This window comes from Loxodonta africana, chromosome 3 (genome assembly GCF_030014295.1).
Source record: "Loxodonta africana isolate mLoxAfr1 chromosome 3, mLoxAfr1.hap2, whole genome shotgun sequence".
NCBI lineage: Eukaryota > Metazoa > Chordata > Mammalia > Proboscidea > Elephantidae > Loxodonta > Loxodonta africana.
Genome location: NC_087344.1, coordinates 120,058,623 through 120,079,354, shown reverse-complemented (window position 1 = coordinate 120,079,354; position 20,732 = coordinate 120,058,623). Strand labels below are relative to the sequence as shown.

At 38.8% G+C, this 20,732-nt stretch overlaps 1 protein-coding gene across 1 annotated transcript in view; it reads right to left on the bottom strand.

The window, feature by feature from the left end:
* Nucleotides 1-20,732, bottom strand: part of AK5 (adenylate kinase 5) — a 318,482-nt gene that overhangs the window by 297,281 nt on the left and 469 nt on the right. The window contains exons 2-3 of the mRNA XM_010591179.2: nt 15,545-15,731; nt 6,939-7,106 (exon numbers count right to left, since the gene is read on the bottom strand). Coding sequence (XP_010589481.1) covers nt 6,939-7,106; nt 15,545-15,731 — 355 coding nt within the window. The remainder of the gene's footprint in view (nt 1-6,938; nt 7,107-15,544; nt 15,732-20,732) is intronic.

Here is a 20,732-nt window from a genome sequence, read left to right as displayed (position 1 = left end):
CTCTGAGATACAAAAAAAAAAAAAAAGATTGAAATAACAGAAATGTGTCCTATGCCAACAAAGAGTTAATGTGCATTTGGTGAAACATAACAATTATTTTTAAATCAAAGGCTCACCAATATTGACACAGCTTATTTAAATCTCTTGCCTTATCACCTTAAAATTCAAAAGAAGTTTTATACCATGAGCATGCAGGGTAAATTGAAGAGGTTTTTAAAGTAAAACGATTTCATAGCACTCATGATAATTTTGAGCTCATTAGCACTAAATAATCAACATTTTGCAACTTAACTATTACTAATCATTTTTTGCTGTTGCTGTTGCTAGCTGCCTTCTAGTCAGCGGACTCATGGTGACCCCACGCGTATGAAAGCCCACAAATGAAACGCTACCCAGCTCTGAGCCATCCCCATGATCAGCTGATTAAACTATTGTGATTTCCCAGGGGTTTCGTTAAATTTTCAGAATTAAATCACCAAGACTTTCTTCCTATTCTGTCAGTCTGGAAGCTCCACTGAAGCCTAATTAACACCGTAGCAACAGCAGAGCCTCCACTGACAGATGGGTGATGGCTGCATATGAGATAAATTAGTTGGGAATCAAACCAGGTCTCCTGCATGGAAGGTAAGAATTCTACCACAGAACCACCAACGCCTCAATCATTGGTAACTGTGTTTTTTTTTTAAACATAAATAATAAAACAATCATATATATTAATATACGTGCCTCAATTTATTTCCAAATCACGCTGGATCAATTTTCTTGTTAACTTTATATTTCTGAACAACCTAGACTAATTGGAATTTAGAGACAGAATAAATTGCAACATATAGCCCACAGTAATCAGCCCAATGTGTAGTTACGTCATGGCAATCACCAAAATGAAATATTTTCAAGTACTTAAGCATAAATTATTGAACGTAGGCAAAACATTTTAAAAAGTCAATATCTCATAAGCTATGAAATGTTTTGGTAATATTCACTGTCAAATAATTAAAATTTATTAAGCAATATTAAAAATTCAATAGTACAATCCAAATACCAATGTCATATTTTAAGGGGATAGAGAAACAAATCACTAATTTCATATGGAAGGGAAAGAACCCCCGGATCAGCAAAGCATTACTGAAAAAGAAGAAGAAAGTGGGAGGCCTCACTCTACCTGATTTCAGAACCTATTATACAGCTACAGTAGTCAAAACAGCCTGGTACTGGTACAACAACAGGCACATAGACCAATGGAACAGAATTGAGAACCCAGATATAAATCCATCTATGTATGAGCAGCTGATATTTGACAAAGGACCAGTGTCAGTCAATTGGGGAAATGATAGTCTTTTTAACAAATGGTGCTGGCATAACTGGATATCCATTTGCAAAAGAATGAAACAGGGCCCATACCTCACACCATGCACAAAAACTAACTCCAAGTGGATCAAAGACCTAAACATAAAGACTAAAACGATAAAGATTATGGAAGAAAAAATAGGATCAACCCTAGGAGCCCTAATACAGGGCATAAACAGAACACAAAACATTACCAAAAATGATGAAGAGAAACCAGATAACTGGGAGCTCCTAAAAATCAAACACCTATGCTCATCTAAAGACTTCACCAAAAGAGTAAAAAGACCACCTACAGACTGGGAAAGAATATTCAGCTGTGACATCTCAGACCAGCGCCTGATCTCTAAAATCTACATGATTCTGTCAAAACTCAACCACAAAAAGACAAACAACCCAATCAAGAACTGGGCAAAGGATATGAACACACATTTCACTAAAGAAGATATTCAGGCAGCCAACAGATACATGAGAAAATGCTCCCGATCATTAGCCATTAGAGAAATGCAAATTAAAACTACGATGGGATTCCATCTCACACCAACCAGACTGGCATTAATCCAAAAAACACAAAATAATAAATGTTGGAGAGGCCGTGGAGAGATTGGAACTCTCATACACTGCTGGTGGGATTGTAAAATGGTACAACCACTTTGGAAATCCATCTGGCGTTATCTTAAATAGTTAGAAATAGAACTACCATACAACCCAGAAATCCCACTCCTCGGAATATACCCTAGAGATACAAGAGCCTTCACACAAACAGATATATGCACACCCATGTTTATTGCAGCTCTGTTTACAATAGCAAAAAGTTGGAAGCAACCAAGATGTCCGTCAACGGATGAATGGGTAAATAAATTGTGGTATATTCACACAATGGAATACTACGCATTGATAAAGAACAGTGACGAATCTCTGAAACATTTCATAACATGGAGGAATCTGGAAGGCATTATGCTGAGCGAAATGAGTCAGAGGCAAAAGGACAAATATTGTATAAGACCACTATTATAAGATCTTGAGAAATAGAAAAAACGGAGAAGAACACATACTTTTGTGGTTACAAAGAGGGGAGGGAGGGAGGGAGGAAGAGGGCTTTTTATTGATCAATCTGTAGATAAGAACTGCTTTGGGTGAAGGGAAAGACAACACTCAATACAAGGAAGGTCAGCCTAATTGGACTGGACTAAAAGCAAAGAGGTTTCCGGGATAAAATGAAAGCTTCAAAGGTCAGCGGAGCAGGGGCTGGGGTCCGGGGAACTTGGTTTGAGGGGACTTCTAAGTCAATGGGCAAAATAATTCTATTATGAAAACATTCTGCATCCCACTTTGAATTGTGGCGCCTGGGGTCCTAAATGCCAACAAGCGGCCATCTGAGATACATCAGTTGGTCTCAACCCACCTGGAGCAAAGACAAAGGAAGAACACCAAGGTCACACGACAACCAAGAACCCAAGAGACAGAAAGGGCCACATGAACCAGAGACCTACATTATCCTGAGACCAGAAGAACTAGTTGGTGCCCGGCCACAATCGATGTCTGCCCTGTCAGGGAACACAACAGACAACTCCTGAGGGAGCAGGAGATCAATGGGATACAGACCCCAAATTCTCATGAAAAGACCATACCTAATGGTATGACTGCGACTAGAGGAATCCCAGAGACAATGCTCCCCAGAACTTCTGATGGCACAGGACAGGAACCACCCCCGAAGACAAATCATCAGGCATGAAAAGGACTGGTCAGTGGGGAGGAGAGAGATGCTGATGAAGAGTGAGCTAATTAAATCAGGTAGACACTGGAGAGTGTGTTGGCAACTCTTGACTGGAGGGGGGATGGGAAGATAGAGAGAGAGGGAAGCTGGCAAAATTGGCACGAAACGAGAGACTGAAAGGGCTGACTCAATAGGGGGAGAGCAAGTGGGAGAAGGGAGTAAGATGTATGTAAACCTACATGTGACAGACTGATTGGAATGGTAAATGTTCACTTGAAGCTTAATAAAAATTAATTAAAAAAAAATTCAATAGTAAAATGAGTTGACGTTCTCACTACTAATTGAACATACCAAGTTTCTTGTGTGTTGAAGTGATTATATATAAATCAAAACCAAACCAAACCCACTGCCGTCGAGTCGGTTCCAACTCATAGTGACCCTATAGCGGCCCTATAGGACAGAGTAGAACTGCCCTATAGAGTTTCCAAGGAGCGCCTGGTGGATTTGAACTGCCGACCTGTTGGTTAGCAGCCGTAGCACTTAGCCACTATGCTACCAGGATTTCCGTCGTTATATAATTGTTTAATAAATGTTTCATTTTTGTCACAAATATAAATAAAAGAGAAATGGGTTATTTATTCAGATAGTAAACAAAGTTTTTTTCCTCTTCCTGGTCTTTTCTTCTTCTCTTTCTTTTTCTTTCTCCCTTCTCTCTCCCTCTTTTCCTCCACTTTCTTGAGAAAAGCGTTCTGGATGGATAGACTTGATTGGCCAGGGCTTAGGTCAACTTTAAACATTTTAATGTGAAGGATTTTAAGGGAATGAGAACCATTTCTTATTTCTGACTCTCATATAATGCACTAATAATATTTAGCTTTCTACAGGGTCGCAGAGTGGGTCGGAATCAACTCAACGGCAATGGGTTTGTTTATTTTTTTTGATTTCACCTTTACATTGCTTTATTAAATTTAGGATACAATTTGCTTACATTTTTGACCCTTCTCTTTCTAAGAGATTCTAAATCCTATCCTATTAGATGTAACATTATAAACTACCTGTACTAAATTAAATTATTTTATTTGCAAATCAAAAGTAAGTTTTGGTTCTAAATACTTGCTTTTGGCCTATAAGCATATGGGAAAATCATAGACTGGCTTGAGTAAAAGAAATTATATGACCAACTCCATCAAAAAATTCAAACAGACCCCTAAAGAATAAAAATTATCTTTCAGAAACTAGATTTGCAAACTTCGTCTCACAAACCATCACTCAGAGATTATAAATTCCACTGCATTTTGAAAAATTCAAAGTTATGGCACCTTCGGAAACCCTGGCGGTGTAGTGGTTAAGTGCTATGGCTGTTAACCAAGAGGTTGGCAGTTTGAATTCACCAGGTGCTCCCTGGAAACTATGGGGCAGTTCTGCTCTGTCCTATAGGGTTGGTATGAATCGAAATCGACTCAACAGCAGTGGGTTTGGTTTTGTTTTTTATGGCATCTTCAAGGTAAAATTGTTTGCTTGCCTGTTTTTTGTCAACAAAAGGGGGCAACAGCAGACAACAAAAAACATGATTAGCACAATTTGCAGAGAATAGCATTAACTTATTCGATGAGTTCGATTACTTAAGCTTTGTAACAAATTAATTTTACTTTATTCTTTCTGAAGCCAGAGTCTGCATAATCTTGTTCTATTTGTTTATTTCTAATGCTTGTAAATACTAGGATCCATCTAACTCTTAGATTCTATGATTATGTTAACACAGGAGAGATTCATACCTGTGCCAACCTTCTAAAAAATTCTGCAGTGCCTAAACAGAAAATTTCTTTATTTGGTTGTAATACCACATATGCATCCTGACCTCCTGCACCCGTTTTTTTTTTAGGTTGGAACTAACAAAAATTTGTAAGGTTCAGGTGCAGTTATTTCATAATTCATCAAAAGTCATAAGATGGTCTAAATTTTCTCAGATAACCTATGGCTGGGCTTTTCCTTTCCTTCCTTATCTCAGTCCTCTAAGAGTGATTCACATTCATTGATTCTGCATCGTTCTTGAAATATATAAAATGTTACAATACAACCTGGAAGCCTACAATCAGAGTCACACCTTAAGAAAACAAGTTGATTTTACTAATTAAAAAAAAAAAAAAAACTGTGAAGTAGGAAAGATCTAAAAATTTAGAATTTCTCCAAAGGTCTTTTTTTATTAAACTATTTTAATCATTGTCTTATAAAATTCACAACCCCCCAAAAAATACGTGCTGTTTTTCACAAGAGTAATTTGGTATTATACCATTTTTGTGAACAACCAAACTTCCATTTGTTCATCACGCTAATAATCACTGATACTTTTAGTAGCTACAAGAAAAACAAAATTGAAAGAATGTATTCTGTCCACATCTAAACCACAAAATAGTGAAATATTTTACAATTATTCTTCACCTGTAGTTCTATCTTTTAGTAAAGTATTTCCTGGTCTTATAGGTAAGGGTCCCAAATTTTTAAACATGAAAAAACATTCCATTTTCAAGAGTAGACATTTATGGCATAACAGTGATTGCCATAGCCATAGAAACATTTTGACTTTTGGAAAGCAGATTTCCATACTCTCTCCCCACAATATTATTTTTAACAATTCAGGGCTAAATGTATTTACACTTTCATATTTCATTACACTTTGAAATGTGCAAATGTCACTTCTTCTAGTCTAGTGAGCTTAAATTCTTGTTATAGCTTGGTCTGTTTATTTGCATGCTTTTTTCTTAGTTGCCATCATCATTATGTCCTCTCGGAACACTACTCTCTGCACGGGGGCTATATGCCTTTTTACTGGCTAAAAGAGCTTTGAACATTTCACGCTAGATTTTTGCTTTCGGTCATCTCTGTGCAAGTTGAGTCAGACTGGAAAGTGAGCAATGACTGCATCTGTTGCATGTTCACAGGTCTCATCATGATCTTTATAGATTCTGAGAAGGTTAGAATGTGCAAGAATAGTCCAAACGCATTTTGCAAAAATATTTAAGACATTTTCAACATCCATTCCTAGTGAAATGGCATCAGGCTGATATTTTCACATTCAACCTAAGACTCATAGTGGCAATTTAAAAAAAACTTTTTTTTGGATTATCATTATTATTTTGATTAATACTCAGATGTTCCATGTTGCTGTATAAAACACAATTCTATTAGATTTGCTTGTCTCATGACAGTGAAACTTAAATTTTATTACAAACACTACTTTGCCATAAAGAAGATTCATTTACACGAGTCTTAACCAACGCATTTTTATTTATTTTTCCCTCCCAAGTGAATAACCCCCCCCCCAAAAAAAAACCACTGCTGTCGAGTCGATTCCGACTCATAGCAACCCTGTAGGACAGAGTAGAACTGCTCCATAGAGTTTCCGAGGAGTGCCTTGGGGATTCGAACTGCCGAACCTTTGGTTAGCAGCCATAGCATTTAACCACTCGAAGTGAATAGTGAATAAAAATTCAATTCATTGAGTAAAAGGGAAAACACATCGTGTTTAGAAAACTTACAATGGATCATGCTATCTATGTTTAATACTAAATAAATAAAATCACAGGACAATAAATCTTGGCAAGCTAATTACTTTCAATTAGTTACAAATGATTTCCATGACATTGTAATGACATTCTATAAAAATGCAACAGGCATTAGATTATATAATTATAATAATTTGTTTTATTGAAAATCGTGCTAAAAATATTTCCACCCACTGTCTCTTTAGCTTTTGCTTCTCTTCCTTGTCATTATCCAACTGAATATTCTCAAAAAGATACATAAATGATATACTTTTGAAATTTAAGTATATAGACAAAGTTATCAATTATATGAGAATTTGCTTTCGTTCTCATACCTATGACAAGAATAATCTTGGGTCGAGGTCTAGTAGGATCAAAAACCTCATACTCCTCAATTAACTCTGCAGTCTCGGACAGATCTGTGTCACTTTCTATGGAGAATTGATGGATTGGAGGGAGCCGATCATACCGCCGATAAGGAAAGTTTGAATTTTCAGGCATCACTGCAAAAGAGTAAGATAACTTTGAAAAGGAAAAAAAAAAAAAGCATAGAAAACATTTCTTGCACTTAAAAATTCATGGAAGAAAATTAAAAACTAGATGAGTTTGACGTTTTTTTCAACTGGAAGAAAACTCCTGAGGGGTTAGTTAGCAAACTTTTAAGAGTAAATATTTTAGGCTTTGAGGGCCAACCATCTCTGTTGGTAGCAAGGTCATCCATGGTAGCATGAAAGCAATCATAGACAACATATAAACACACATGTGTGCCTATGTTCCAATAAAATTTTATTTACAAAAACAGGCCTGGGCCACACTTGGCCCATAAGCCCCATGCCATAGAGGAACTTTCTCAAGTAATGCCTAGTCTTAGTTGGACGGGTTGTATACAGCCTGGTCTCTGTGAATGGTACTCCTGAGGGTTGTGCAGTGTACAGCCTTCACAATCATACGCAGCTGCCGTGGAGCCAACCCTTAGGGATCATTTATTTCATTCATTAAACAAATAAAGATGTGCACTTACTATGATCCAAGAACTCTAGTGTGGCCCAGTGGAAATATCCAGGGGCATTAGACACATAAAACTAGAATACTGTTATGATAAAAGGAAAAATACTGAAGTTGTCAAGTATTTCATTTTACTTCGACCCACAGTCAACACCTGTGGAAGCAGTACTCAAGAAATCAAATAATGCATTGCATTGGGCAAATCTGCTACAAAAGACCTCTTTAACGTATTCTTAAGCAAAGATGTCACTTCGAGGGCTCAGGTGTGCCTGACCCAAGCCATGCATGGTATTTTCAATCATTTCATATGCATGCAAAAGCTGGACGTTGAACAAGAAAGACTGAAGAAGAATTGATGCCTTTGAATTATGGTGTTGGCAAAGAACATTGAATGTATCACGGACTGCCAGAAGGAACAAACAAATCTGTCTGGGAAGAAGTACAGCCAGTATGCTCCTTAGAAGTGAGGATGGAGACATGTTATCAGGAGAGACCAGTCCCTGGACAAGGACATCACGCTTGGTAAAGTAGAGGGTGGGCGAAAAAGAGGAAGATGCTCAATCAGACAGACCAACACAGTGGCTGCAACAATGGGCTCAAGCACAGCAACAAATGTGAGGATGGTGTAGCACCAGGCAGTGTTTCGTTCTGCTGTACAGAGGGTCCCTATGAGTTGGAACCGACTTGACGGCATCTAACAACTTACAAGCCAGTTAGAAGGATAGCAGCAAATTTCTAAATTCAGAGTATTTTTCAAGGTCCCAAAACTTACTTTCTTAAACCTCCTTAATTAAAATACACAAAAATCAAGATTTAAGTTGATTTTATATCTACAATGGCAACAAATATTTGCCATTTATTGCCAGACATGTTAGTGTATTGAGGGTGATTTGATGGAAAAATAAGATGTAGTCTTGTCCCCTCACCCCTTACAAATTGGAATTTACATGCTTATATTCAATGCTCTATGCACACTAAGCAGCATTGTATATAATTAAGTGCTAAAATGAATGGATACCTCTCATGGTGAATACCACAGGAGTTCAATGAATGGGTAGATCCATTTGGGCTGGAGTGGTAGAAAAGTACTTGTAAAAGAGGCAGGGCCTGAACTTTGATAGACAAGTACAGTTGATAAAATGTGGGAAGTATATGCCAGTTGGTGGGAACGGCACAAAGACTTTGAGTCATAAATACAAGTGGCATGTTCAAAAGGACCAGAGAACAGAGCTCACAAACCCAAATCAGGCAGATGGTCTGAATCAGTTGTCGAATTCATGGCTCCCTCCCTCCTCACACCATTGTGTCATTATGCCAGGAAACACAAAGAAGCTCTAAGTATCCAGAGGGCCCCGGCACAAAGGAGAGAGGATGCCATCTGGCCTTCCATGAGGGACTTGGCTAAGGGGACTATTGCCTCTTAGCATGGCCTAATGCTGACATCTCCTCCCCTAGATGTTAGATCAGGTAGGACTTTCCATTCTTTCTTGGTACAAGAAATGAGGCCATTGACTAATGACCCACTGGCCTCAGTTTAGTCCCATGAAAGGAGTGGGGTAGTCTGCAGATAACCATGGATATTCTTTAGAAAATGCTGGCAAGGTCTACATCAAGAAAGACGCTGGTAACAGCAGCTGGCTTTGCCTTAAAATGTAATTACTTTACCAAATGCAAAGTAAAAATCTAGGCATTTACTTATTACTCTTCTTCTCTCACCCTTCACATCTATTCCCATAGATGCGCCTCCAAAACATACCCCAAATGTATATGCTTTGCTCTGTCTCCACTACCACAAATCTTCCCCAAACCAACATCGCCTTTTTCTCAGAAACTACTGGAATACTCTTTACCACTCAGCCTATTTCCACACTTGTTCCCAGGATCCACTGCCTGAGATGCTCTTCCGCTGATGGTCCCATGGTTGGCTACTTCTTGTCATTCACACCTCACCTTAAATGTCACCTGCACTAAGAGGATTTTTCTGATTTTTTAATCTAGTATAGCTACCCAGTTAATCTCAAGGATATCACTCTGATGCTCTGCATATCATCTACCACTTCACCATCTGAGAGTTTTCTTATTCATTCTTTCCTCTATTATTTGTCTTCTCCCATAAGAATTTAAGTTCCATGAAAGCTGAGTTCTTATCTATGACCTGGAACACTGTATTCCAGGTTCTAAAACCAAGCTAAGCACATAGTTGTTCAATAAATATTTTTTGAAGTAATATCAAAGAGAACAGCCTTGGGAAATAGACAGTTTTTTGTGGAAAAGAACCAGGAGATAGGACAGGTAGGCAGCTTACAGTCACAATGTGGAAGGCCTTGAACACCAGGGTAAGGGGTTTAGCTTTTATCTGGTTGAAAGTCATAGGAGTTTTTTGGGGTAGAGAAATAACATACATAAATACTTCAAGAAAATTAATCTAGTGGCAGTTAGAATGGATTTGAGTAGAGAGAGACTAGATGCTAAAAGAATAGCTAGGAGGCTGTGAAGATAATCTACAGGTGAGAAATGAGGGGCTTAAGCTAAAGCGATATTAGGTTAGATGGTGTCATGGATTGAATTGTGTCCCCCAAAAATATGTGTATCATTTTGGCCAGGCCATGATTCTGTATTGTGTGATTGTCTACCATTTTGTCATCTGATGTGATTTTCCTGTATCGTTAATCCTACCTCTATCATGTTAATGAGGTGGGACAGGCAGCGGTTATGTTAATGACGCAGGATTCAATCTACAAGATTGGATTGAGTCTTGGAGCCAATCTCTTTTGAAATATAAAAGAGAAGCGAGCAGAGATACAGAGGGACCTCATACGACCAAGAAGGCAGTGCTGGAAGCAGATCACGTCCTTTGGAACTCGGGTTCCTGCGTGGAGAAGCTCCTAGTCCAGGAGAAGGTTGATGACAAGGACCTTCATCCAGAGCCAACAGAGAGAGAAAGGCTTCCCCTGGAGCTGACACTCTGAATTTGGAATTCTAGCCTACTAGACTGTGAGAAAAGAAATTTCTCTTTTTTAAAGCCATGCACTTGTGGCATTTCTGTTATAACAGCACTAGATAACTAAGAAAGATGGAAATGAATGGCTGGATGTTGAAGACGTGGTAAGGGTGGGATATCAGAAATGAAGGAAAGAGACAATTCAAAAACAATTTCAAGTTCCAAATCTAAAAGAATAAGGGACACATTGCATATATTACAGTTATCTCTCTGCCTTCTCTTTTCTGCTCCCAAAACACTGGGATTCTCTCATTTCTGACCACATCACACCCTCTTCTACCTTAGAAATATCTGTTCCTGGTTCCCTCTCAAGCTCCTTCATCCTCCTCTGGTTAACACCTACTCAGCTTTCTGTCTTCCGATATTACCATATACGTCATTTCCTCCAGGAAACCTTCCCTGAACCCCACGCCATGCTGGATCCATTACCCCTGTTAATATGCTTAGTTCCATGATATACAGTATTTCCTATAGCACCCATTGTGCTTGTAATTATATTTTTAATGCCTGACTTCACTGCTAGTCTGCAAGTTTCATGAAGGTAGGTTCCAGGTCTGTTCTTTTTGGTCGCTGCATCCTCAGTCCTAGAAAAGTGTTTAGCATATGGTAGTATTCAATACCAGAAAGATGTTTACTTGTGTTTTATTGATTATGCAAAGGCATTCAACTGTGTGGATCATAAGAAATTATGGATAACATTGCAAAAAACGGGAATCCCGGAACACTTAATTGTGCTCATGAGGAATCTGTGTATAGATCAAGACACAGTCGTTCGAACAGAACAAGGGGATACTGTGTGGTTTAAAGTCAGGAAAGGTGTGCGTCAGGGTTGTATCCTTTCACCATACTTATTTAATCTGTATGCTGAGCAAATACTCTGAGAAGATGGGCTATATGAAGAACACGGCATCAGGATTGGATAAAGACTCGTCAACAACCTGCATTGTGCACGTGACACAACCTTGCTTGCTGAAAGTGAAAAGGACTTGAAGCACTTAGTGATGAAGATCAAAGACTACAGCCTTCAGCATGGATTATAAAAATCCTCACAAATGGACCAATAAGCAACATGATAAATGGAGAAAAGACCGAAAGATTGAAGTTGTCATGGATTTCATTTTACTCGGATCGACAATTAACAGCCATGGATATGGCAGTCAAGAAATCAAAGGACACACTGCATTGGGCAAATCTGCTGCAAAAGACCTCTTTAAAGTTTTCAAAAGCAAAGATGTCACCTTGAGGGCTATGGTGTGCCTGACCAAAGCCATGGTGTGTCAATCAACTCATATGCATGTGAAAGCTGAACAGTAAATAAGGAAGACTGAAGAACTGACACCTTTGAAATTATGGTGCTGGCGAAGAATACAGAATATACCACAGACTGCCAAAAGAACAAACAAATCTGTCTTGGAAGAAATACAGCCAGAATGCTCCTTAGAAGCAAGGATTGCAAGACCATGTCTCACATACTTTGGACATGTTATCAGAAGGGACCAGTCGCTGGAGAAGGACATCATACTTGGTAAAATAGAGTGTCAGTAAAAAAGAGGAAGACTCTCAATGAGGTAGACTGACACAGTGGCTGCAAAAATGGGCTCAAGCATAACCACTACTGTGAGAATGGCACAGGACCATGCAGTGTTTCATTCCACTGTACATACATAGGGTTGCTATCAGTAGGAACCAACTTGATGGCGCCTAACAAGAATATTCAATAAATGCTTACTTTATTACCCATCTGACTTCGACTGACTTCACGAAAATCGGAAGTGGAAGGGAGTGCTGGTTTTGAAGTAAATATGGTATGTTTGGCTTTAGTTATGTTGAGTTTAAGATGAAAACGAAACATTCCAGAGGAGAAGCTTTATGAACATTTGGAGCTATGGAAGTAGAGCTCTTACTCATAGGTAATCATTTGTTCAATTGTGTATGTATGGCAGAAAAGAAAATAGATGCTCATCTCACATTTGCAGTAAAATACTTTAAAGAACAGCCAATCAACAATTTATCCTTGCTTTTATATTTCTTACTTATGAGAGTAATTTGCTTAGAAGATTAAAAAAAAATTTTATACAATAATTTTTCATGATAACATTTATTAGCATAGCTGTATCAGTATTGGGTCACTACAAGTCAGAATTGACTCAATGGCAATGGGTATGTCAATATTTCAGGAGAAAAAAAATGAATGAACCACTCTATTTCTAGAAATAATCATAATGCTTTAAGTTATTGGGCAGTTAGTAATTTTGTTGAATTCAATGAACTGCTCCACAAATTACAGCTAAAAGCTATAAAACACAAATGGGTAAGGCATTTCATAAAAACAAAATTTTATTATTACAGGGCAAAATAGTTTTGAAACTACTTTTCATCTTTGAGCATACATTCCAGATATAAGGCAGTATGGTACAACATTCGTATCACCATAATACAGGAAAGGTTTTATTTGATGATTAATTAAAATATTTCTGAGTGTGACCTCCAGTACAGTATTAGGAGGTATGGATACCCTAAAATTGGAAAGTAATTTCGATTTTATTGAAAACTAAACCTATGTTTTTCATTCTTGTTCGAGCTTACGCTGCTAGATCAGGAGTTTCAAACCAGTCATCTGTGGGCCCAATATAGCTTCATAGAAATATTTTGTTTGGTTTGGCATTTTTCAAAAATCTGTACTTGACTTCCTTTAGATGACAAATGTGTTCTCCAGCTCTGCTCCCTAGTTTGGCCATACTTCCCACCACTCTTTATTATACACTTGGTCTGCCTGGCTTCTACTCATAAGTCAAAAAAAAAAGTCAAGGAACGCTCTAAAATAGAAGCATTAAGGTTTCATTTTGTTGCTAAACAGTCACTTTGATACCCAGTCTGAGAGCAGCTTTTCAACTAATTGAATGTCATAACCTTTTAGATTTAACTTCAAAAGTGTGAAAATACATTAGACTACAGCAATACTCGAGGTTTGTGAGTGTTTTAACACTTAGAAAGCAGTTCCCCGTATTTATCTCACTTGATCTAACAAGGGCATGAGGCATGTAGTTAACAATGAGCCAGATTCTAACAGTGTGACGACACCATGGGAAGTAAGTTAGCCATTTTGGGAAGGTGTATGAATTCTCCAAGCCATCTAGAACATCATTTTCCCCACTGAAACGGTAATTTACTAAGTGGTACGCTGAAGCCGTAACTGACTAAATGGTACTCCAGTGACTCAAGAGAGTACCTGTGAGGTGCCAGATCCAAGCTGTGTCTACACAGTTTGGATTGAAGCCCCGAATTCCAATGATGCTCACTTGCTACTCTGTGTACCCTGAGTTGTTTCCAAAGAGTGAGAATTTCAATTTGGGATTCTAATCTGATATTAAATAAAAACTGGGTCTATGAGTAGACTGTATATGAATAGTGAAAATCTCTTTAGTATTTAAATGGCTCTAGGGGTCAAATCAAAACATTTAGGGGTCAAATCAAAACATTTGGTGCAAATTCAATTTTGCAAGCATAGGATGACATATCCTTAACCTTAGGACTTACCGCAGAAGATAATGACTTAACTTACTTTGTATCAGGTGACGATGTTTTACCCTCTAATCTATATAAGATGGATTGCAGCGAGAAACCCTGTACAGTAACAAGATCAACTGTTCTCTAAGACTTGAAAAGCTACTGGTATTACTTCATGGTCGCACTGAGTATTTTCTAATTGTTTCTCTATGTTTTGTTCTAACATTTGAAAATTTCTGGAATTAGTTTTAAACGGAAACTTCAAATATCTGAGTTGCTTCTCAGCAGCATTTGGGAACCTGGTGGTGGGGGGGGGCAGGGTTAAAACAACTTCTGGCAAAACATTTGAGCACCAAAACCGAAATCACAAAATATGGACTCCTGTATGAGCAGGGAAGGAACCTCCTCTGGACATGTTTGGGGAAATATTTCTGCTTTCTCTTTTCTGTTTGTATTTCTTAAAAACTAACACACTACAACTGTTTTCCACACTGCATTCAAATAAAATCTAAGTGGGTCATGACTAGATAAAAGTGAAACTAAGATTTGTTTCCTCTTTATATTTATTGTAAACAGAATTGTCTTCACTTCAGATTCTGTAAGTATATCTGAAACTTTTCATGGTACGATTTTTGAGGATGGTTTTGAAAATACAATCTTGGTCATTAGGAAAGAATTAATTTGGTCCTGATTGGACTTGTTTTCATTTTGCACATACTATCATATTTCACAACCTCATCCAGAGCTTGAAAGCTTGGTTAGCTGATGTTGAACCACTCATTTTGATAAGCACATATTGCAGAAAGAGATCAGAAAACAATGAAACCAATCAGACAAACTCCAGTTCTTTGTTCCAAACTCCTAAAAGTTAAATGAACTTGTCTTCTCATTCTTCTGAAGCACCCAATACCTAATTTAATGTATTGCATTCGATAACTGCTTAATAAATGCTTGCTGAATTAGACAGCATGAACTTCACATGCATTTATGCAAATGTATTACTATGAACTCTGAATTTGGAAACATGTTAATAAGGTAAATCTCTTTCCAACGAATGAAAATGTCTGAATTGTTACATACAACGACCACTTTTACCTGTATCCTGTTCAGTTATTTGGAAAGGTCTTATTTGCTATTTTAAGAAAAATTCATAGTTTGCTAATGTAATTCATTTTGCAAAATAATAGTCACTAATATAAAATTCCAGTAAGTTTTTGGTGAATTGCTGGACAATGGTAGGCAATTTTGGTTGTCTTATCATGGAGATTTTTAGAATTAGTAGCAAAGAAATTAATCATGCTCCAGGGCCATATATCCATCTAGCCATTTGGAAACCCAATGCATTAAATCGTAATATGTCCATATGGTATATATTTACAGAGAAATGCTATAACTATGAAACTGTCTATTATTTTACATATACATTACCATTTCTTAGAAAGGATCTCCGTGACTGTCCTCCATTGAGTGGAGGTAACGTCTTCTTTTCCTGGCTGACAAATGTATCCCATTTCACCTTATCACAGCCACCTAGTTCCTTGACTTTCTGTAAACAATTTTCCAAGTACTCTACCGGGTCTTCGGGCTTGGAACACATCAGTCCATTCAAAAGGCTCTGGAATACAACAAAACATGCCCAAGTAAAATGTTTTAAAGCCATTTTGATTAAAGGTGTTATGTCCTCTCTTGAATGTGGGTTGCTTGTGTTCTTTTCATTTGCATTTTAATAAACAATCAGAGTTGAAATGGTAAGTAAAATAACTCCTCAAATTCTTGATCAAATTAATTTTCAGCCTGGGGTCTTATATAATTTCAAATGCACATATCAGAGTTAGATAAAGGGCAGCATATGCAAATGGCCCCAGTCATTATTTATCTCACTCCTACTCATTCTTAAAGTATCCAAGCCCCAGTTTCTTCATCTGTAACATGGGGATAATAATAACTACCTCAAAGGGTTTTTTGGGGATTAAAAATGTTAACATTTGTACATTGCATATACAGTAAAACCTGCAGAAGTCAGGACCTGTGTAAGGTGGAAACCCATCAGAGGAGGAAAATTCAAATATTTTCCATTGATAGAGAGCAAAAGAAAAGTGGTAAGACCGTACCCTGTCAGACAGAACACTTCTGAGATCCAGAAGAACAAGCAGTGGCGGCGAGTTCCAGCTCTCACAGGATTCACTGTAATAGTGCCTGGGACATAGATAAGTGCCTAGCGAATGCTGATGTTGGGTGTGGTTATTACGACCACTACTATTCTCATTATCATTATCAGAAAGTTTCCCCAGAGTCCTCAAGTTGGCTCCCTCTTTTGTGTTCCCATGGTGCTCAGCATAAACTATCATACTTGTCATTTATACTGAAACCATCTGCTTTTGTGTTAGTTTCCTCTTCTAACCTATAAACTCTTGAATAACACACAGTGGGTCTTATTTATCTTTCTATCTCCAGCACCTGAAACTTTCTCTGGCACATGGTATGTATATACTGAACTCTTTTCTGATTAGGAAAAAAAAAATTACTAATTGATACATTAATAAGTCACCACAATATCCATTAAGATTAAATAGCAAAAAAAAAAAAAAAAGCAGAAGGAAAAAAAAAAGAATGATCCTGCTATTACATTTTCTGTTCCTGGTGTTCAATATGTCACATGCACATGTACTAATTTCTAAAAATGCCACAAGTTTGGAAATGCTTACTCCTGGGAACTAAACAGGTATGCAAAATAATTTGCTTTAGAGTAATTCATGGAAAAAACACAGAGAATGAGTATCACCAATATACATTATTAATGCACAAAATACACACTTTAAAAGGCTGATATCTTTCTTAAATACCGGATTTTATTTTCAAATTATTCTTGTGTGATTTGCCCAGAGCTGGTAGGCAATACTTACTAGTTGTTTTCTAAAATCCTAAACCATATATTACTCTCTCTACATCTTGTCAGAATATGACATGGGTTAAAAAAAAAAAATGCCAAATTCTCTGTGCCCCATTGTCTTAGTTATCTAGTGCTACTCTAACAGAAAAACCACAAGAGGATGACTGTGACAGACACAGATTTACTCTCTTACAGTTTAGGAGGCTAGAAGTAAGGCTCTAGAGGAAGGTCCTTATTCCCCGGCTCCCTGGTGACCTTCATGTGGCATGGCATCCACCCTCTCTCACCTCTGCTTCTCTGCTTATCCTAATCTGCTCTTTTCATGCCTTGTAAGAGATTGACTCAAAACACACCCTACAATAATCCTACCTGTCATGGACTGAATTATGTCCCCCCAAAAATGTGTCTATCGATTTGGTTGGGCCATGATTCCCGGTATTGTGTGGTTGTCCTCTATTTTGCGATTGTAATTTTATGTTAAAGAGGATTAGAGTGGAATTGTAACACCTTTACTAAGGTCACATCACTGAGGCAATGTAAGGGGAGTTTCCCTACGGTGTGGCCTGCACCACCTTTTATCTTAGAAGAGATGAAAGGAAACGGACACAAGCAGAGAGTTGGGTACTTCATACCACCAAGAAAGCAGCACCAGGAGCAGAGCGCCTCCTTTGGACCTGGGGTTCCTGCGCCTGAGGAGCTCCTCGACCAGGGGAATACTGATGACAAGGACCTTCCTCCAGAGGTGACAGAGAGAGAAAGCCTTCCCTTAAAGCTGACAACCTACTAGACTGTGAGAGAATACATTTCTTTTTGTTAAAAGCCATTCACTTGTGGTATTTCTGTTATAGCAGCACTAGATGACTAAGACACTGCCTCACTAACATAACAAAGGCAACCCATTCCCAAATGGGATTATAACCACAAGCATAGAAATTAGAATTCACAGCATACATTTTTGGGGGACACAATTCAATCCGTAACACCCATACACAATCTAAGGCGTTCTGGTGCCGTGATGGTGAAACCTGCTGATCACCAAAAGGTCAGCAATTCTAACCCACTGGGCATTCCAGGGGGGAGAAAAATGTGGCAGCCTGCTCCCGTAAAGATTACAGCCTTGGAAACCTATGAGGCAGTTCTGCTATGTCATATAGGGTTGCTATGAGTCAGAATATATTCAGCATCATACAAATAGTGAACAACCAAAAAACCAAACCCACTCCCATTGAGTCGACTCTGACTCATGGCAACCCCATGTGTTCCAGAGTAGAACTGCACTCCATAAGGTTTTTTATCTATAATCTTAATGGAAGCTGATCACCAAGTCTTTCTTCCCCAGTACCACTGGGTGGTTTCAAATAGCCAACATTTAAGTCAGTAGTTGAGTGCAAACCATTTGGGCCACCTAGGAACCCTAAAATAGTGAACATACTCAATGAATATTTGTTGACTGGAAAATACACACTTCCAATCTGCCAACACAAATCCTTTCCTCTAATAGTCAGCTGCCTTCAGAGATGGGAGAGAATCAGCAGGCATTATTACTCAGTCTCTTGAGTTAGCCCTTTGAGGACCTGAATAATCTAATTTGGCTTTCCACAGTATTCACATTAGTTGCCAAATTTCTGCTGCAAGGTACAGTAGTGCAAGAACAACAGAGAGCGAGTAAGGTTAGCTACAACTGAGAATTTACCACAAAATCAGGGCAAACTGTTTTATTTTCACCACTGAGCCTAAAAATGGAAACACATTTCAGACTTGAACCTACCAGAGATATACTATTTAGCCTATGGGATGTCTCAAATCAGGAAAAAATCAGAAAAGTCCATTAGATACATTTAGTTGTTTGACAACTTGCAGGTTTAATAATCAGTTACTTGATTTACAATGGTGTCTAATGCCCACAGCTGAGGGGCCAATGTTTTGGGTTTGATTAAACTTTGTATACTGAGAACACTGTGGTTTTGAGAGAGAAAATCCAGTTAGGAAACCTAAAGCATTTGGTTTTGCTGTCTACACTCATCACATGGAGAGTTGGCAGGTGTTGCTTCCTTGTTGCACTGTGCACAGCAGAGGTGCATCTTACTGGAACGATGGAGCCCTCGGATGCCACCAGCAGGCCCCCTCCATCTTCCCACTCAAGCACTGAATATTCTGAATTTTGCCTAAGCAGGCTGACTTTCTTTTCTGGGTGTACACTATTTTAAAACATACCATTCATATGCTGAAAAGTCAACAAAAAGCATAAAACCTGAACAAAAACAGCTGCCATTAAATTATTTGCATATAGTGTAGAATTTCACGAACAAGCTACCAAACATTCTGTGAGGTTCTCTTCTACTGAGGAAGAAAAACAGTACCCATATTTATAAAGAAAAGAGACATACTCTTCAGCACTTTGCCATCAGGTGACCCTCCTAAATGAAACGATCTCAGTAGTTAATATTTGTGACAAAAACCTTCAGTTCTTCATCTCCATATTTACTTTTTCAAAATATATATAAAAAAGAAAAACTCTTAACCAGAATCATGCACACTCCCAAGACCTGTCCTTTCCCAACACTACCTATTTTTATGCATGAGTAATCACTTGCTAGATTTGGGCTTCACATACCAGGCTTAAGCTCAGAGGTGGTTTACTAGGAAATCCTGGTTTAGATGGACATGAAAACGGTGGCTTAGGTAGGTGAGGAAAATGAAGGTTGGTAATTACAGCGACCGGCTTTAAAGACAGTTTGGGAAAATTGGGGCAAAATTATTTTCCAAAGTGGTGTCTTTAAATTCCTTAAAAAAAAAATCCAAAACATGAAAAAGAACAACTTATAACCTTGTTTACTACATCAGGCAATCATCTTTCGGAAATGTGGGGTCAAGTTTGCAGTGAATGGATTTTCCCTTTCAGACTCGCCCTAGGAAGCTGGGCTCGCTTCCTTTTTTTTTTTTTAACCTAAGCGAATGCACATACGATTCAGGAATATTTTAAAATTCTAATAAGGAGAGGTGCCAAGGAAGCAATACGATCCGCGATGTGGTTTAAGAACTAACCTAGGGTTTCTTCAGCTCATTCCTTAAGCCTCCTGTCTCACATTCTCAGTGTCCCTCCCACCTTGCCCCCACTCCCCGTTCCCCGGTGCAGATGATTACCGCGATGCGGTCTGAAGACTGAGCAACAGGAGTTACGCCTGCCTTGCCCCTCCCCGACCCCCTACCTCTAGGTGAGCTGGAGAGGGTAGGCGACGGGTGAGTCGGGGAGGCATAGAGGGAGAACCATTCCTACTAAGGCAACGGAAAAACGTGCTCAGGAGTTCATTCACCGAAAGCGCAGAACGCTGTTGGGTGCCTGCCACTCGAGAGGTAGCGCTGCACTTGATGGGCTGAGATTTGTTTTTTGCATCTCCATCCCTTTCCTCTATGCTATCCGCGGGGAGGGCTGCTTCAGTCCACACTTCCCCCTTCACTGCGAGGGTCCCGAGCCAAGGCGGGTGGAGGGACCTGGGCTCTCGATCCCTCAGTTTCGAGTCCTTGCTCGCTGCCATGTGCCAGCGTACCCACCTGGCCTGGCCCTCGCCCCTAGAGAGCACAGCCGGGCCGCTGTCTGCAGCCAACCTTGAGCGTCCACATTCGAGGGGTGCGCTGGGGGCAGACAGAACCTGGCTCCAAGACTGAAACTTGATCTGCGAAATGCGGGCTTCTGAATTCAGCCATAGGACAAGGACCCCGGTACCC